Source organism: Nothobranchius furzeri, chromosome 11 (genome assembly GCF_043380555.1).
Source record: "Nothobranchius furzeri strain GRZ-AD chromosome 11, NfurGRZ-RIMD1, whole genome shotgun sequence".
Taxonomy (NCBI): Eukaryota; Metazoa; Chordata; class Actinopteri; order Cyprinodontiformes; family Nothobranchiidae; genus Nothobranchius; species Nothobranchius furzeri.
In genome coordinates this window covers 33,035,385-33,051,376 of record NC_091751.1, presented here as the reverse complement: position 1 = coordinate 33,051,376, position 15,992 = coordinate 33,035,385, and the positions used below count along the sequence as shown (strand labels likewise).

Sequence of the window (15,992 nt, the reverse complement as noted above, 5' to 3'; positions counted from 1 at the left end):
TATTACATCCTGCAGACCCGGAGCCACTAGTTGAGTCGGGCGGTGTCTTTGTCTCACGTTCTGCTCCTCCTCTGTTTCCTCCACAGTGAAGAAGATGACAGAACTCAAATCTCGAGGTGTGAAGATGTTGCCAAGCAAGGATAACCACCACAAGTTGTCAGTGTGTGAGTTACACACCTTCATTATTCCTGCCCCACTGTTTCAATGTGAGAAGGTATAAAGCCCACTCTGCCTGCAGTAGAAGAACTCCAGGTCTGCATTAATCTATAGGTAACCATGGCAACAGTGTGCATGCAGAAACTGGATACTTAAATTAATAATAGTAATGTAAGGACTTTTATATTAGCTGCACACGAATCATTGGGTACCCGAACCCTCGGTTCCACTCATGACTTCTGCTTGGTAGACCTAACCCTTAGTCTGACCTGAACTGATTAGCTAACTGGGTTAGTTTGCAGTGCATCACTGGAGATCCAGCGCTCTTTCATCTGCAGCGCTCTAGGGAACAGAGGCCGACATGATCAGCCTCTCTGCTGAGGCAGGAAGAGCACTGGACTGGATGAGTCATGCAGGCAGGTCATTTCAAACAGAACATCTCCAGGTTGCTCTTGCAGATTCAACACAGCTATTATCAGCTGTGATAATTAGTTGTTGCACTGATTGGGACTGTATGAACAGTAATGCTCCCCGTCTGCTGTAGAGTCTGTGTGAGAGAGCAGAGAGCTGGAAAATGACATCTGTGACCACTCGTCACCACAGAAGCAGCCTCAGGAGTTGGTCAGCTTTGTCTGTCCAAGAAACTAATAAGAGCAAAAACTTTTCTCTCCTGGAGTAATGAAGTGTCCTTTCCCCTCAAAGCTTGTTATTTGCTCGATGTTTGACCTCCTGTTCAAAGTTTCTTCTGTTTAACTCTATGGCAGGAGGAAAGGGTAACTGTTGGAAATCCAACAGTCTGAGCTAACAAACACACCTCTCTGACAGCTGACTGACAGCTGTAATTGCTTTTGTTAGTTTTCAGCACAATCTTTTACTTCTCTTTCATGTCTGTTCCTCCATAAAATCACCAAACCACAAAAGGATTTTTATTTTTCAATCATTTTAATAAAACCTTCTCTTCCTGTCATAAAAAGCACAATTTCACCAAATACCTAACAGACACGATCCATGCAACAGGGGAGATCCTAAAAACCAACAAAACAAAACAGTTGACCAACGATAACTGGCACCTGTGGAACCATCTGCCTCTGTGAACAAAGTGGTAAACCTGCTGTCCACAAACGGACCGCTCATTTCAGAGCGGAGCTGCAAATACAGCTGACCTGTAGACCTGACTCACCAACAACACACCTGTGCAGGTGTGTTAGGATGTGCTGATGGGCTCCTGAATGGATGAGCTTCATAGGGGACCTCTGATTGGTTTACCCAAGTCCAGCTAGAACATGATTCAGGGTCTCATTTTGAAATGGAGATCTAAGCAGAAAAAAAGGTGATTGGCTGTCGCTGCTGTTTCCAGTGACGACTGAAGCTAATCGCAGCAGGGCTTAATGTGTCCTAACGGGGTGTAGGACAGTTAGAGACGTGGTGAGATCTCCTCTCATCTGCAGCTGACCCCTGCTTTTCAAACCTCTCACACTGGGCCCAATGAGCAAGTGTCCCATCCACATGATCCACTGACCTTTGACCTCTGATAGACCAAGGGTGTTTCTCAATGTCAAGGCACCTGGCCTCACAAGGCGATGTCTTACTAGGCCAGGCGCCTTGCTTACGAGGACACTGTCCTTCCTTGGTCAAACAAAATGGTTGAGTGGAACAGACTTGCATCACTTGACATGGTAGATAACGTTATATTTTACATGTTTAAGTTTTAATATAAATATGTAACAAGCCTTTTACTTTATACTTGTATATATATTTGTTAAATTAAATATATGAGTTACTACCCGCTAGCCACCAAAGCTGCCACTAACCAACCATATATAACTTCTTTGGATCCAAAAATAAACATGTCAGATATCAGCCCAATGGCTACAATTAGCTGATTTACTTTTAAACTTGAAATTTTCCCCCGAAGTAGCTGCCGGCTTCTGATCCACCATCCTTTTGAAAATACCGTGGTGTATTCTGGGTAGTTTTTGACCAGGGCCAGGTTACGAGACACCTCCCGTGTATCCTTGCCCAGCTAGCTAAACGGCTAACAAACGGAGAACACACGCCTCGGTAGAACATGAACATTGGAACACGACTTGGTGGCTCCTGATGACGTATCTCCTTGGCAACCGGCGCAGGGCCAAGACATCAAGGCAAATTTCCTTGGCATTGAGAAACATCCTAAGTTTATCTGACCCCTTCTAACACTTCCTCTCCACTCTTTGTTCCCCAGTGACTTGATTTGACATTCAGTTAAATTCAGTTCAATTCACATTATTTATCCGTTAGGAAATTCATTTGCAGTCGGAGCGTCAGCACAACACATAAAAACAGCATCAAAGCATAAAAACACATGAAAACATCATCAAAACACTCATAAACATACACTCAATTTAAAAGACTGCTTACATCTACATACGCTTGATTAAATGAATTTAAAAAGGAATACGATAATAAAAGATTGCTAGTTCAATCTAGATTCACCATAGTGTTGGTCACAGTCATTTTTGGTGGGGCATGCTATTTAACAGGCGGACTGAAGATGGCATGGCGCCGGAGCTCTGATATTAACAATCATTAACCCAGTTAGGAGTTATTGTCTGCAGTTGGATCAATGATGCAAAGCGGATGTCAGCATCTTCTCAGGAAACTCTAACAAATGTGTTTTATCATGATTGGAGTTGAGAAATAAAATCTACCTTTTATAATTGAAGATGAAACTGTGGAAATGAGCTCAAACTCCTTTACTTCGTCTTTGGAATCGATCATGAGGATTTTAAAATATTTGGCTTTGGACCGAACATAACCTGTTTGAGTGCTTTTAAAACAAAGGTCATTAGATCTGAAATGTTTCCTCTCACTAGTGTCTCAGATGGGCGTCGCACAAGGACACAACATGTGTCCGGATCCGGGGGTTCCAGATCGAGGAAAAAGAAAAGGATCCGACTTCAGGTAAAGAAAAGGAGTTGATTAGACGATAATAATGATATTATTATTATTATAACTTGTGTTATTATTACTATTATTATTATTATTATTTTTTTTTTTTTTTAGTATTATTATTATTATTACTATTATCATTATTACTATTATTGCTATTATTATTATTATTATTATTATTATTATTACTATTTTTAGTAGTAGTATTATTATTACTATTATCATTATTACTATTATTGCTATTATTATTATTATTATTACTACTACTATTATTACTCTTAATATTGTATTTGACTGGGTGTTGTTAATCGGTTCCAGCACATGCACCATCAGCCGACTACCCGACCAAACACAGAAATGGGTCTCCTGCATTTTAACCAGTGCTCAGTAACAGGTTGATATTACCATGGGAATTATGGGATGTTGTTTCCTGTCAAAGCTATAGTCTGTATCAGCGGTCAGCTGTAATACAGACAAATGGGTGTCATCTGTATCCAGCCATTTGGCACTCGTCGAAATCACAGCACAGGCACAGAGACTAGTGTGTGTGTGTGTGTGTGTGTGTGTGTGTGTGTGTGTGTGTGTGTGTGTGTGTGTGTGTCCTCCGAGTAAACAGATTTCCTTGTTTCTCCTTCATCTCACCTTGCTTTTTGTTTTTTCTCTACCTGCAGGCGAGGGGCGACGGTGCATTTCTCCTGCGATGAGGGCTATGAGCTGCAGGGTTCAAAGAGCATCACCTGCCTCAGAGTGACAGACAGCTATGTAGGCTGGAGTGATGAGCGGCCCATCTGCAGAGGTAAACGTTGATGTGTCCATTTGACCTATTTACGTTTCTGCAGCTCATGCTTGCTTGTGAGGCTGCCGTCAGTCTGTGCGGCGTGCAATCTGCTTCCTTCTTTTCTCCGCGTTCAGTGGTGTTTTGGTGAGTGGCCTGACTGACCTTTAGCTTCTGTTGCTTCGACGTGCTGGTGTAGTGCTGCCCATCACCCCTGTCTTCCCCACTCATGACCACTTTGTAGTCAACAAGACAGGCAAACTGATGCTCCCACACCTTTACTGGTGCTGCTGGTTTTCTTTTTCCAGAACAAGCACCTGTAATGAAAGCATATTGAAGTGAAACAAGCCTGAAGATGACAGCACTGCTAAAGTATCAGCATTTATCATTTTCCTGCACTGGTCTTGGACAGAGGAAAAGCTTTGGACTTAGAGTGGAGCTTCATTTCCTACTAAACAAGACCCACTCTGCTCAAACATGTCACATGACAACAGTGATATCCATTACACGTCAGTGGGAATATGGGCGGAGCTTAAGGACCAAAGCAAGGGGAAGGAAGCTAGTGCGTTTCTAAAGCCTGATCTGGAGCAGAACTACGGATAAAGAGGAATCAAATGAAAAAACGAACCCAGCTCTGACCCTTTCTGAAGGAGAGGTGCAACAAGGCTCTGGGAGAAGAACAGCTGATGAACGGAGATCCATAAAGTTCTGTCTATACCTTCTGAGCTCAAATAAAAGTGAAACATGGTCCTAAAAGAAAAACGACACAGATAAGGTTCAAATAAGTGGTTGTTTCCTGAAGGATAGACAAACCCTCACAGGTGTTCTTCAGAAGTCTGCAGAATGTTCAGAAGTGTCTCAGACTGACTGGTGATTGACCAGGTGTCATGAACAGAAAGGAGGTAAATCCACTCCTCATGTCTGAGGGTTGCTTGTAGAGAAACTCACAACTATTCTCCTGGATCCTCAGGCATGCCCAGGTCAGGGAGAATATCCAGATGTTGGCAGGTTCTGGTGTTTGCTGTCAGAACTAGCCGCGCTGGGTTCTTCAGATGCAGACGAGCCGTTATTCCTGAAGGTTCCTGTTCATGCTGATGAACTTTTGCTTTCTACCTGATGTCACCAACAGTCTGTTATTAACCATCACCCTCACTGTATGTTAGTTATTTCATTGGCTTAAATCCATCAGCTTTCCTTTACATTTTAATAAGAGAGAATCCAAAGAGCCCTGTTAGACCTAATTCATTTATTCATGCTCTATGTACCCCTCTGCCTGCTAACTCCTCATTTACTCCCGTCAATAAGGATATTTGTTAATGACTCGTTCCTTGTTGGTTAAACTGGATTGGACCGGCGGACTCGCCTCTGGATCTGAGTAAACAAAGTCAGACCGGTCTGCCATCCTGGATAAAATCCAGTTTGTCATAACAAGGCCTGCCAATTATCACCTAAACATCCTCGGAATAGCAGTGAAGCTGTCATAAATGCGATTTCATGGCTTCCAACACACTTGAATCCAATTAATGAGTAATAACGAATCTTCTGCAGGGTTGGACCGTTCAGTCCAGTCCTTCCATGCCTGAATAACGAAGCTCTGAGCCTCGTGAGCAGAAAGCTTATACACGTCTGATCTTTCTATCATCCTGCAGCCTTGGATGTTTGGTTGTTCTTGAAAAACATAGCAGCGGAACATTTTTCTTGTATTAGGAATAAAAAAGCGAAGCTTTTTAGTTCAGCTTAATGATTCTAATTTTAGAGAGCTTCAGAGCCCTGACCGAACCTCTGTGTGTGTACCTACGCGAGGCTCATACTGGCCTCCCATGCTGATTCCTTCAGACCTCCACAGATACTGTAGAGCACAACATGACAGGAGCAATACAACTTAAGCTTTACCAAAAACACCAGAGAGAACTGGGGAAAAGAAGGAAAGCTGACTTTAGAGGTTGACTCTGACAGGCATCTGCAGCATGACTGCTTACTTTAGCAGCTGATCCAGGACATCTCTGTGTGTTTTTATCGTAGCACCCATGTGTGGAGGTCAGTTAAAAGGACCCAGTGGCGTCATCACGTCTCCCAACTACCCCGTTCAGTACGACAACAACGCCAACTGCACCTGGGTCATCACAGCCACCGACACATCCAAGGTAAGACTCCACGAACGCGAGAGCCGATCGGCATGCCGCGGATCAGCGTGGTGCGTGTGGAAGATAAAGGACGAGGAAACACTGGATATGAGCCACCGACCCACAGAGCAAGGTGTCAGACAAACCTGCAGCACCAGAGGAAGAGGGTGAATGGGACAGGAGAATGATGAGCAGGATTTGAGAGTGTGGTTAGAGGATAGCACAAGCATCTTCACTGACTTTGGTTCGTGTTCAAGGCCATCCAGCTGCTCCGGGCGGGGCCAGATCTCGCTCTCAAACCCACGTCTGACAAAGCCTTTAAGAGGAGTGTGGAAAGTTAGGAAGGAAGGCGAGTCAGGAACAGCACACTCCTACAAAACCCCAGCCACTGTTTTCAAGTATGAAACACACTAGGGGGTGCGCCCAGCAGGCGGCAGCTGGTATTTTAGGCTGAGCCTTGCTGCTTCAGATGGAGATGCTTTCTGTTTACAGCCTCTATTCCTGTCTGGATTGGCTCAGCGAGGGGAGACGGTAGCCGAGGCACAGCCGAGGACATCACAAGGCTCATCCAGACCTAAATCCAATCTCATGACATCATGATTAATGGGGGGTTCAGTCTGGTGTCTCGTCATAATGTCCCGGGAAACTAAAAGAGGCCATTTTGTTGCTTCAGTGTCAGGGACACTGCAGTCTCTGCTCTGCAAAATCCAAGATGCCAAATTAGCTGTTGGAGATAGCAAACATTGGGAAGTGCACGGCGCCGAGGGGATGAAAGTTTTAGGTTTTAGGCTGAGAAGCACCAGGGAGCCATCTCATTGGCTCCCTAAAGAGCTGTTTGTCATCTGGTTGCTAAAGATCTTCGGTTCCATGTATTCAGAATCATTCAAAGTCTCACCAGCGTCAGAAATGGTCTGAGTTCCTCCGGCAAAAGTTTTCCAACATTCCAGCTTTATTTAAAACAGCATGCAGACATCCCGGTGCTGAACGGCGCTGCGGCTGACTCTATTCTGCTGTTTCTTACCTGACAGCTGGGAGATGAGTTGCTGGTATGAAACTCTATTTATCGAGTGATCTGACCTACTTTGGCCACACATCATCCATCTTTTCTCTCCACCTTGGCAATTTTCATTAGGCGTGAGCTTTGACATAGGACAGAATGCAATTTGCATTTATACAAGCTTTTTCATTAGGCCTGGCTCTGCCAGCCTTCTGAAAACATTAAGAGTTTGTCAGAAATCAGCGGCGAGCGTTTAAGAGACACAGGATGTCTTAGTTCATCACACCCGAGTGTGTTTTGGGTGTTTTCCTGCAAAATTTCATCGGAGTTGATTTTGACTGTTTGCGTTATTTGGATTTTGACCTTGTTTTGTCTTTATCCCACATACAGCTTTCGACTGAAGCCAAATGAATTGCTCAGTTTTGTTCCTCTTCGTTACAGCACAATGTATAACTCTTCTGAAAACCTTCCAGGACTCGTTGGGACATGCATTCGCCTTGAGAACAGCCTGAAATCCCCGCTTTACGTCTGGTGAAACGGACTTCCTGTTGCTTTGATGAGCGCAGTGTTGGGTTGTTCAGAGCATCTGCCAAGCGATCAGATCTTTGAGTAGAGCAAGATTTTATTATAGGCAGACTGGGAGTCAAACGCAGTAAAGGCCGCCTAAAGATTGTTGAACATCCATCATGGCAGATGGGAACATCTCAGTAACACTGAGGAATGGTGGTCTCTGCTCTGCTCCTGATTTCTGGAAGGCTCCTGCCTCCGTCGGTGACGGTTGTCTGGGTGATGTCTTGGCTGTTGTCTAGGTAATCAAGCTGACATTTGAGGATTTTGACCTGGAGAGAGGCTATGACACCCTGACGGTGGGAGACGGCGAGCTGGTGGGGGATCAGAAGACCATCTTTCACGTGTGAGTGCCTTCTTTTCAACCTCCATATCTGTGCTTTGTTCTGTAACCTCTCTGGATTACCAGTCATTTTCATTTTGCCACTGCTGTTGTGTGAAATCCCATTCTGCCTTTGCTCCTCACCCTTTGCCTGTGTGGGAGCGTTTGCTGTGGCTCTTCCTCCCTGCAGAGCCCTCTCTCTTCCTTTGCCCCCAGCCTTTATTTCTCACTGGCGCCGTTTCTCTTTGATTTCATCACCGCCTGATGCAGGCGTGCATGAAAAATAGATGTTGCACCACATTGTCACTCATGTCTCTTTTCAGTAATAAAAGCAATATCACAGCCGCGTTGCCCAGCGTTGCAAACTGTACATTGATGTCCTTAGATGGAGTTTGAGCTACCAGATGCTTCATAACAATTCACAGGATGTAGTTATTAATTGTGCTGAAATTTACCACCTTAATAAAGTTTTTATGGATCGGCTTTTATTTGATGCTGCCTTGCTGGGGTGGGAAAGGGGTTGGAGGTAAATGAAGCGGGGGTTTTGGAAGGTTTATTAACGTCAAACATCTTCTGTGTGCACGGACTTTTAACACAAACACGAAACAATACTTCAGCGATTCGGTTTGATTTTCCTCTACACAATATTGTCTCTATTCGTCACGACTCCTGTAGCAGCAATGCCGTGTTCCCTAAAGCCAGAGGTGTGTAACTGCTGCAGTCATAGCCGTGGTGCTAACAGGCGCCGAGTCACAATCAATGAAAGTGTTTCGTTGTTAAGTAGCTGCTGATGTTTGCAGCAGCAGGGGAAATGAGTGTTTTCATGAGCAGCCCTTACATCCACCTGCAGGACTGGGAGAAGCCTGGGTGATGGAGCTTTGACTGGACAGGTGATGAAGAGCAGCTGTTACTGTAACATGTTAGTCACCATCAGAGAGCATGTTACGTATGGCTGCAAAAGTAAACACATAAAAATACAGCTTTAAAGGTTGGGAGTCGTACGTAAACCCCTGGAAACATTCTGGCGCCAGTATGAAATGTGTCATGTTCCTCTCATGTGTCCACAGAAGGGTTAGGGTTAGGACGACCAGGCAAGCCTCATGGACTCATCGTACCATCACTAATATTACAACCCTGATCGCTTCCTTATTAATGTTGCAATAGGAACAATGTGGCGTTTCCCACTTCCTGTCCCCAGCTGGTTTACATTAAAGGTGTTAACCCTCTCAGGCTCAAGATAAGTTTTGATAAAAGGACGAACAACTAAGTCCTTCAGGGGTTCTTCTGAGTTAAAAGATGCTCATGAAATACGTATGTGGAGTAACCAGGTATGTAGGTTTTAACGTTGCAAATCTGCAATATCTGTCTCCAGAGGGTCAATATAAAGTTTCTTATGGGCATTAGTAGCTTAGAGTGGAACTGGATCAATCAATCAATCAATCAATCAATCAATCAATCAATCAATCAATCATACTTTATTGGTGTAGCACTTTTCATCAAAAGAAAATGCAGCTCAAATGCTTAACAGGTTAAAATGACCCCATATAACCCAGATTCCCATCCCTTCCCCACAAATATAAAAACAATGACAGTTACACCCCCATCCCACAATCCATTTGCTAGGCCCACGCACCCACGGGCACACACACACACACACACACACACAACCTAAAAAACAGCATAAGTAAACAGTAGGCTGTGTTCGGATGGTTAGGCAATGAATGACTTTAGTTGTTTATGATGCAGTAAAAATAAAAATGTCTGCTAATGATCATCACTTCACTCAACAACAACCAGTGTGTGCAGACATGAACCTGACATCCGTGCTGAATCACCTGTGCTTCTGTCGCTCTGCAGCCTGTCTGGTACCTCCACTCCTGACCTCGTGGTCAGCACCAGTCACCAAATGTGGCTCAACTTCAAAACAGACGACACCAGCGGCTCCCTCGGCTTTAAGGTGTCTTATGAAGGTAAGCGTGGCTGTCCACTACATCCACTTTGCTAATCACACTCACCTTTCAGAGTCAGAGGACTCCAAAGCGCTTTACACTGCAGTGTATCATCCATCCAGTCACACACTGGTGGTGATGAGCTACGATGTAGCTACAGCTGCCCTGGGGTCACACTGACAGAGGGGAGGCTGCCAAGCACAGGCGCCACCGGCCCCTACGACCACCACCAGCAGATGAAGTGGATTAAGTGTCTTGCCCAAAGACACAACCGATTATTGGACGACCCGCTCTACCTGTCGAGCTACTGCTGCCCCTACCATCCCAGAGCAGCTTAAACCAAGCTCCTGTATGCATGTAAATATGGATAAATGATCATGAGTTTCAGAAGTTGAAAAATCTGTTGCTGAACTAGATTATAACAACAAGACGTCTAGAGCCGATGGTGGCTAATGCAACAAACTGACATTTCATTATTATGTGTTTAGATTAATTACCTGCATCATGTTTGATTCAGCGGACATAAATGAGGTCAGAAACAGTTGTTAAACATTAATTAATATCTGATCCCTTTGTCCCACTGCCTGATTCTGTGTAATGACAGCTTGTTTTGAGGGTTTGGGTTAACGGAGAAATGGATGTTCTGTTTGAACTCATGTTTTATAGGTAAGTCCACGTTCCACCTCCTAATATCCCAGTGAGTCTTTCTCCTAGCCCACTCATTCTGGTTTTTCATCAGTAGAAATAACAGACAGTAGAGCAGCGACTGAAGCAACGTGTAATTAAAACAATGAGTTTGACTTAATGAAGGGGAAGAGACGCTCTGAAACACTTCACCTCCCAGATTGGAACTGCCTAAACCGCATTTGCATATTCAATTACTTGTATTTTAGGCCTGATCATCAAGTTTAGTTGCAAATACAGTAAAACCAGTTTTCACACACTTTTCTATACACTTAAGTGTAAGTCTCCCTCTGTCTCTCTCTCTCTCTCTCTCTCTCTCTCTCACACACACACACACACACACACACACACACTCAGCAATGGCCTTTGCCTTTTTGAAAATGCAATGCTTGCAGCCAAGTATTAATGCAAGAGAGCAAGTTCACAGTAAACTCTGCTGCTGAGAATGTTGAATCATTGTAATTTATTTACTTAATTAATTTCAAGTATCGAAACAGAAACTTTTTCTAAAATAACGACACATCTTTGTGTCTATTCTTTTCTGTGCTTCAATTTACAAAATATATCACCGCTGTGTTCTACAGGTCCATGTGTATCCATCAGACACACATGAATACTTTCAAAGGAGATTATGATTGATTTAAACCTTTTTCCTTAAATTCGGTTTAAACGTGTAACCCCAATAATGATGATGATGATGATGATGATGATGGTGATAATTGTGATGATGATGATGATGATGATGGTGATAATTGTGATGATGATGATGATGATGATGGTGATAATGGTGATGGTGATGATGATGGTGATAATTGTGAAGGTGATGATGATGGTGATGATGATGGTGATAATTGTGAAGGTGATGATGATGGTGATGATGATGGTGATAATTGTGATTGTGATGATGATGGTGATGATGATGGTGATAATTGTGATGGTGATGATGGTGATAATTGTGATGATGATGATGATGATGATGATGAGTTGCTCAGCTTTTATGACACACTCTGGTGAATAGAAAGACTTACTCTATGAACACACAGACTTCAAAGGAGTCCTTATGTATTTCCTCCGTACTCCTTGAAGTTCTAATTGTAAGAACCCAGGAGGCAGAGAGACCTTCACTTCTCACTACAGTGTGTTGTCCTCTCCTGTCAATTAGTATGTACCCATAGTATTACCTTATAGCTGAATTATTCTGTAAGATGGGTTAGGATTAGACTTACCCTTACCACCACTTGTCTGTCAGATCTCTTAGGCTCAACTGCCCCCCCACCCCACCCCCCACCCACCTTCCCCATTTAAAGGTGACTCCCATGTAAAATGAGTTTTCTTTTATATGAGGCTGCCTTAGGACAGCTATACATTCAAGCAGCAGTGAGCTCTAAGTATGTGTTCTAAATGATGATCATCATTAAGGCTGGGTATGGATTTATACTGAGCATCACCCCTGGTGCGATTTAAAATCATATTAGGCCCTGCCATCATTTCCTGGATGGATGAGCCTATTGGCTGTGTATGTTCCAGATGCTTCAACAGGATGCCTCAGCATTTCCATCTGCAGTCCTCTACCATAGAAAAGCAGGAAGAAGAGCCAATAAAAGGAAATGCAGGCTGCATTCATCTTGTGATCATGAAATTGGCCTGTGTGGTTTAAAGGTAGAGGTCTGTTAGTAAAGGTGAGGATGTGCTTGAGCATCCTTCTGAAAGTGCTCATGTCAGCTTCCAACAGAAACAAGAACATTTGTCTTGAAGTGTGGAGCGGGACGTGTTTGCTGTCAGAGGAGGGTCACGATTAGAGAGATGACTCTGTGCTGCTCACATTAAAAGAGAAACTCGAACACATGATCAGCAAACCAGGAAGTTATTGTAGTTACCACTGTCATCTAAAAATAAAGCATAATTCACTAAGTATATGTGATATGTAAAATACGTCTCCTGGAAGAAGAATTGTCCCCACACTATATTACCTCCATCCTCTGTGAGTTTGTGTACATGTTTCCCTGCCAACTATTAACCCAACTCAAGATGGCCGCCACTGGGGAAGCTGCTGTGGAAAAATAGGACAAAACAAATTAGCTTATAACATTTTTCCATGCCTCTAAACAGCATTCTAACATAGCACAGCTATAAATATATTGTGGAGATAAAAAAAAAAAGAATAAAGTGGTTCTTATCTGCCAATAACACGTTTCGGACTATTGGACCATCGAGTTGTCGGTCTCACCGAACCACTGCACTTCCCTGTGTCCTCACACACTCATGTATTCAGCAGCAGAACGCCACTGGTGTGAGAGGTTCTCCACACTGTAACATCAGAGGAGGAGAAACAGCCGGCTGCTACCACTTCAACTTTAAGATAAACTATCAGAGTCCCAAAAAGAAAAACATGTTAGTCACAGACAACAAGAGACGTTTACCTAAGTGGTGACTGCTGTTTAGCCCTAATAAAGCTATTTTCAGCTTTTGACCAAAATGGCTAAATTCCCTTTAATAAAATGATCTTAGCCATGGAAGGGAGCAGGTAATAGGTGGTCCTTGAGCGATGACTTTGTATTTTATAGTACTTAGGTTTCATTTGAGCCGGACTATTGCCCTAAATCTGTTTCTTTCTATCTACACAGAAATTGACCAGGGCAGTTGTGGTGATCCTGGAATCCCAGCTTATGGAAAACGGGAAGGGACTGGTTTTCGCCATGGGGACCGGCTCTACTTTGAGTGTCTGCCTGCCTTCGAGCTGGTCGGAAAGAAGAACATCACCTGTCAAAAGAACAACCAGTGGTCAGCTAAGAAACCCAGCTGTGTTTGTGAGTGTACCACACGTCAGAGCCGATGACCACAGATACTGAGCAGATGAGTGTAGGGACGGCTAGTATCCTCACAGCTTGTCTGACACAGACTGGATTCAGGAGCGTGGGGGTGTGGGGGGGTGGGGGGTGGGGGGTGGATTAGCTAATTAACACAGTGAAAGACAAAGCCAGAGAATGAGCGAGTTTGATGATGTGGAGAACCAGAGCTGACCATGCAGATAACATTCACTGTTGGATTATTGATGAGACAGTGAGAAGGACCAAAGGTCGTGGTGAAACCTCAGCTGAATGACTGAGAACTTCCTGGCACCAAAGCCTATTTAGTTTCATCAAATACGTTCACTTTGTTGTGTTGATGGAATAAACGAGGCGTATTTTGTTGTTATAGTTTAGTTATTTGGGAATAACAGCTTTTTAGTCATGCCTAATAGACCAAGAATGAATGCATTTACCCATCTGTCCATTATTTAAGCCACTTACTTCTCACTAGGGCCGTTGGGCATCTGGTGTCTATCTAGACCCTAGACAGGTCACCTGCCCATCACACGGACACGTAGACAAGCAGCACACACTAGTCACGGTCTTGGTTCACACAACAAGATAAATGATAATGCAGAATTTTGATCCACTCCTCCCCTTGTGACAGTCTAAAGGATGCACTCGGTAATGGCTCTAAAAATAATCTTATCTGATATTCCTGCCATGTGTGGTGTGCACCGCCCCAATCATCCAGGCTTTCAAACACATTGGAATGTCTTGGTCTGATTTTCTAGAACAAACGAGTGTGCTTCTCTTAAGGTTGGTTTATTTTTGTCGCGTCCGCGAGGTCCGCACGGCGAAATTGCGTCATTTTAACTACCATTCCCCTCCACCGCGTCTCCGCATGGCCCAAAATTTCCGCAACGCGCACCTAGGAAAATTTCTAACCACGCGGATGGTCGGACGCGGAAAAACATGGCGGATTGGTAAGAACTAGTATGGCAGAGGTTCGTAAATACAGACATTTGTATGATTCAGCTCTCAGAGATCACCGTGATCAACATGTTAATAATTCTTGGAGAGAAATAGCTCTCACTGTCGGAAAAGACGAGGACGCTGTTAAAAAATGCTGGAATGTCATGTTGTAAACAGTAATTTTTACTTCTACTATGGTGTAGTGTTGGATGCATGCCGTAGAGCTCCATGCTGCCCCGTTCAGTTTGGGAGAATATTGGCTCACCGCAGAGACGAGCCGCATGAACCATAAACGCTGCGAGTTGTGAAGCGCGTTCCATCCGCGAGCCGCATCACCAAGCAGAAAGTGAATGCGTCAAGCATAAACCAAGCTTTAGAATGTGGTCCATCACCTCAGAAGCCCTGCTATGTGACCCGGGTCTAACCTAGCATGCATGCTTTTGCTTTGTGGGAGGAACCCAGAGAGAAGATGCTTTGTGAGAACATGCTAACCCAACATATAAAAAGGAGGTGCAGACAAGATTCAAGATGGTGAAGCAACAGTGCTGCAACGAGCTCCACTGAGCAGCACTTGAATGCATTCTTGTGTTCTTTAGGCATCCTAATAAGCTGTTTTCTTGTTTTCTTTGGTGTTACATCTTTAGAACATTTATTGTTTTACTGTCAGACAGAAACACAGTCACAGAGGCCTGAGACTCCCCTTCATGTCTTCTCCATCCCCAGTGAGTCGTGGAGGATGGCTGCTTATTCTGAGCCAGGATCCTCTGGAGGTTTCTTCCTGTTAAAAGGGAGTTTTCCTCTCCACTGTCGCTGCATGCTTGCTTAGTATGATGATTGCTGTAAAGACTCTGACACTAGTCAGTGACTCCATGCAACCTGCTGGGTTCCTTATACAGGAAACTTTTTACTGATTGGCTTAATGAACTGGCCTGTACTGGAATGTTTACGTTGTGACGGCTCTTTTTGTGGTTTGGCGCTATGTAAAAAAACACGTTCATCAGGTGACTGAGTGCTGGACTGGGCGTTCCCAGACCACGTCTGTTTCTGTTCCATCATCATGAGACTTTACAGGAAACTGATTAGGAACCTCTTAGCTTAAGCTTGTGTTGGTGTTGTCATTCGTCTGGGTTGCTTCTGTCAGATAACATCTAATGTGTGCATCCAGGGGCTCTCTCTGGAAATTGCCTTCTCTTCCCAGGCCTGTCTTAAATACCTCGGCCGGCAAGTTGATGAAAGTGATATACTGTACAAATATTTATTTTCGTTCCTGATTATTCTGTGTGAAAGTCCGTATGCTGGCCTTGTGCATGTGCTTCTGCTATAAGGCAGCTAAGTGGTAGTTATGCTGTCGGTCGTTGATATTGGATTTCCTGTCTGAACTCTTACGTGGGTCTGTGAGGCACATTTCTACAGATTCAATAAAAAGAATCAGATCATCCTGGATTGTAGTCAGCATTTTCTGTGTCCTAACCCATCTTGGTCATTTCTAACTGTCTGTGTGTTTCTATTGTGCCTCCAGTCTCCTGCTTCTTCAACTTCACCACTCCATCTGGGGTGCTGCTCTCTCCCAACTACCCCCAGGAGTATGGGAACAACATGCACTGTGTGTGGCTCATCCTCACCAACCCTGAGAGCAGAATCAATCTGGCCTTCAATGACCTCAGCATGGAAAAACAGTTTGACTTCCTGTCCATCAAGGATGGAGGAAAGGTTGTGAAAATTAC

At 44.0% G+C, this 15,992-nt stretch overlaps 1 protein-coding gene across 1 annotated transcript in view; it reads left to right on the top strand.

Moving 5' to 3' along the window:
* The window catches only part of csmd2 (CUB and Sushi multiple domains 2), a 338,433-nt gene that overhangs the window by 178,647 nt on the left and 143,794 nt on the right, over nt 1-15,992 (top strand). The window contains exons 7-14 of the mRNA XM_070541492.1: nt 87-164; nt 3,012-3,099; nt 3,759-3,883; nt 5,885-6,006; nt 7,792-7,895; nt 9,729-9,841; nt 13,129-13,311; nt 15,788-15,978. Of these exons, the coding sequence (XP_070397593.1) occupies nt 87-164; nt 3,012-3,099; nt 3,759-3,883; nt 5,885-6,006; nt 7,792-7,895; nt 9,729-9,841; nt 13,129-13,311; nt 15,788-15,978 (1,004 nt within the window). The remainder of the gene's footprint in view (nt 1-86; nt 165-3,011; nt 3,100-3,758; nt 3,884-5,884; nt 6,007-7,791; nt 7,896-9,728; nt 9,842-13,128; nt 13,312-15,787; nt 15,979-15,992) is intronic.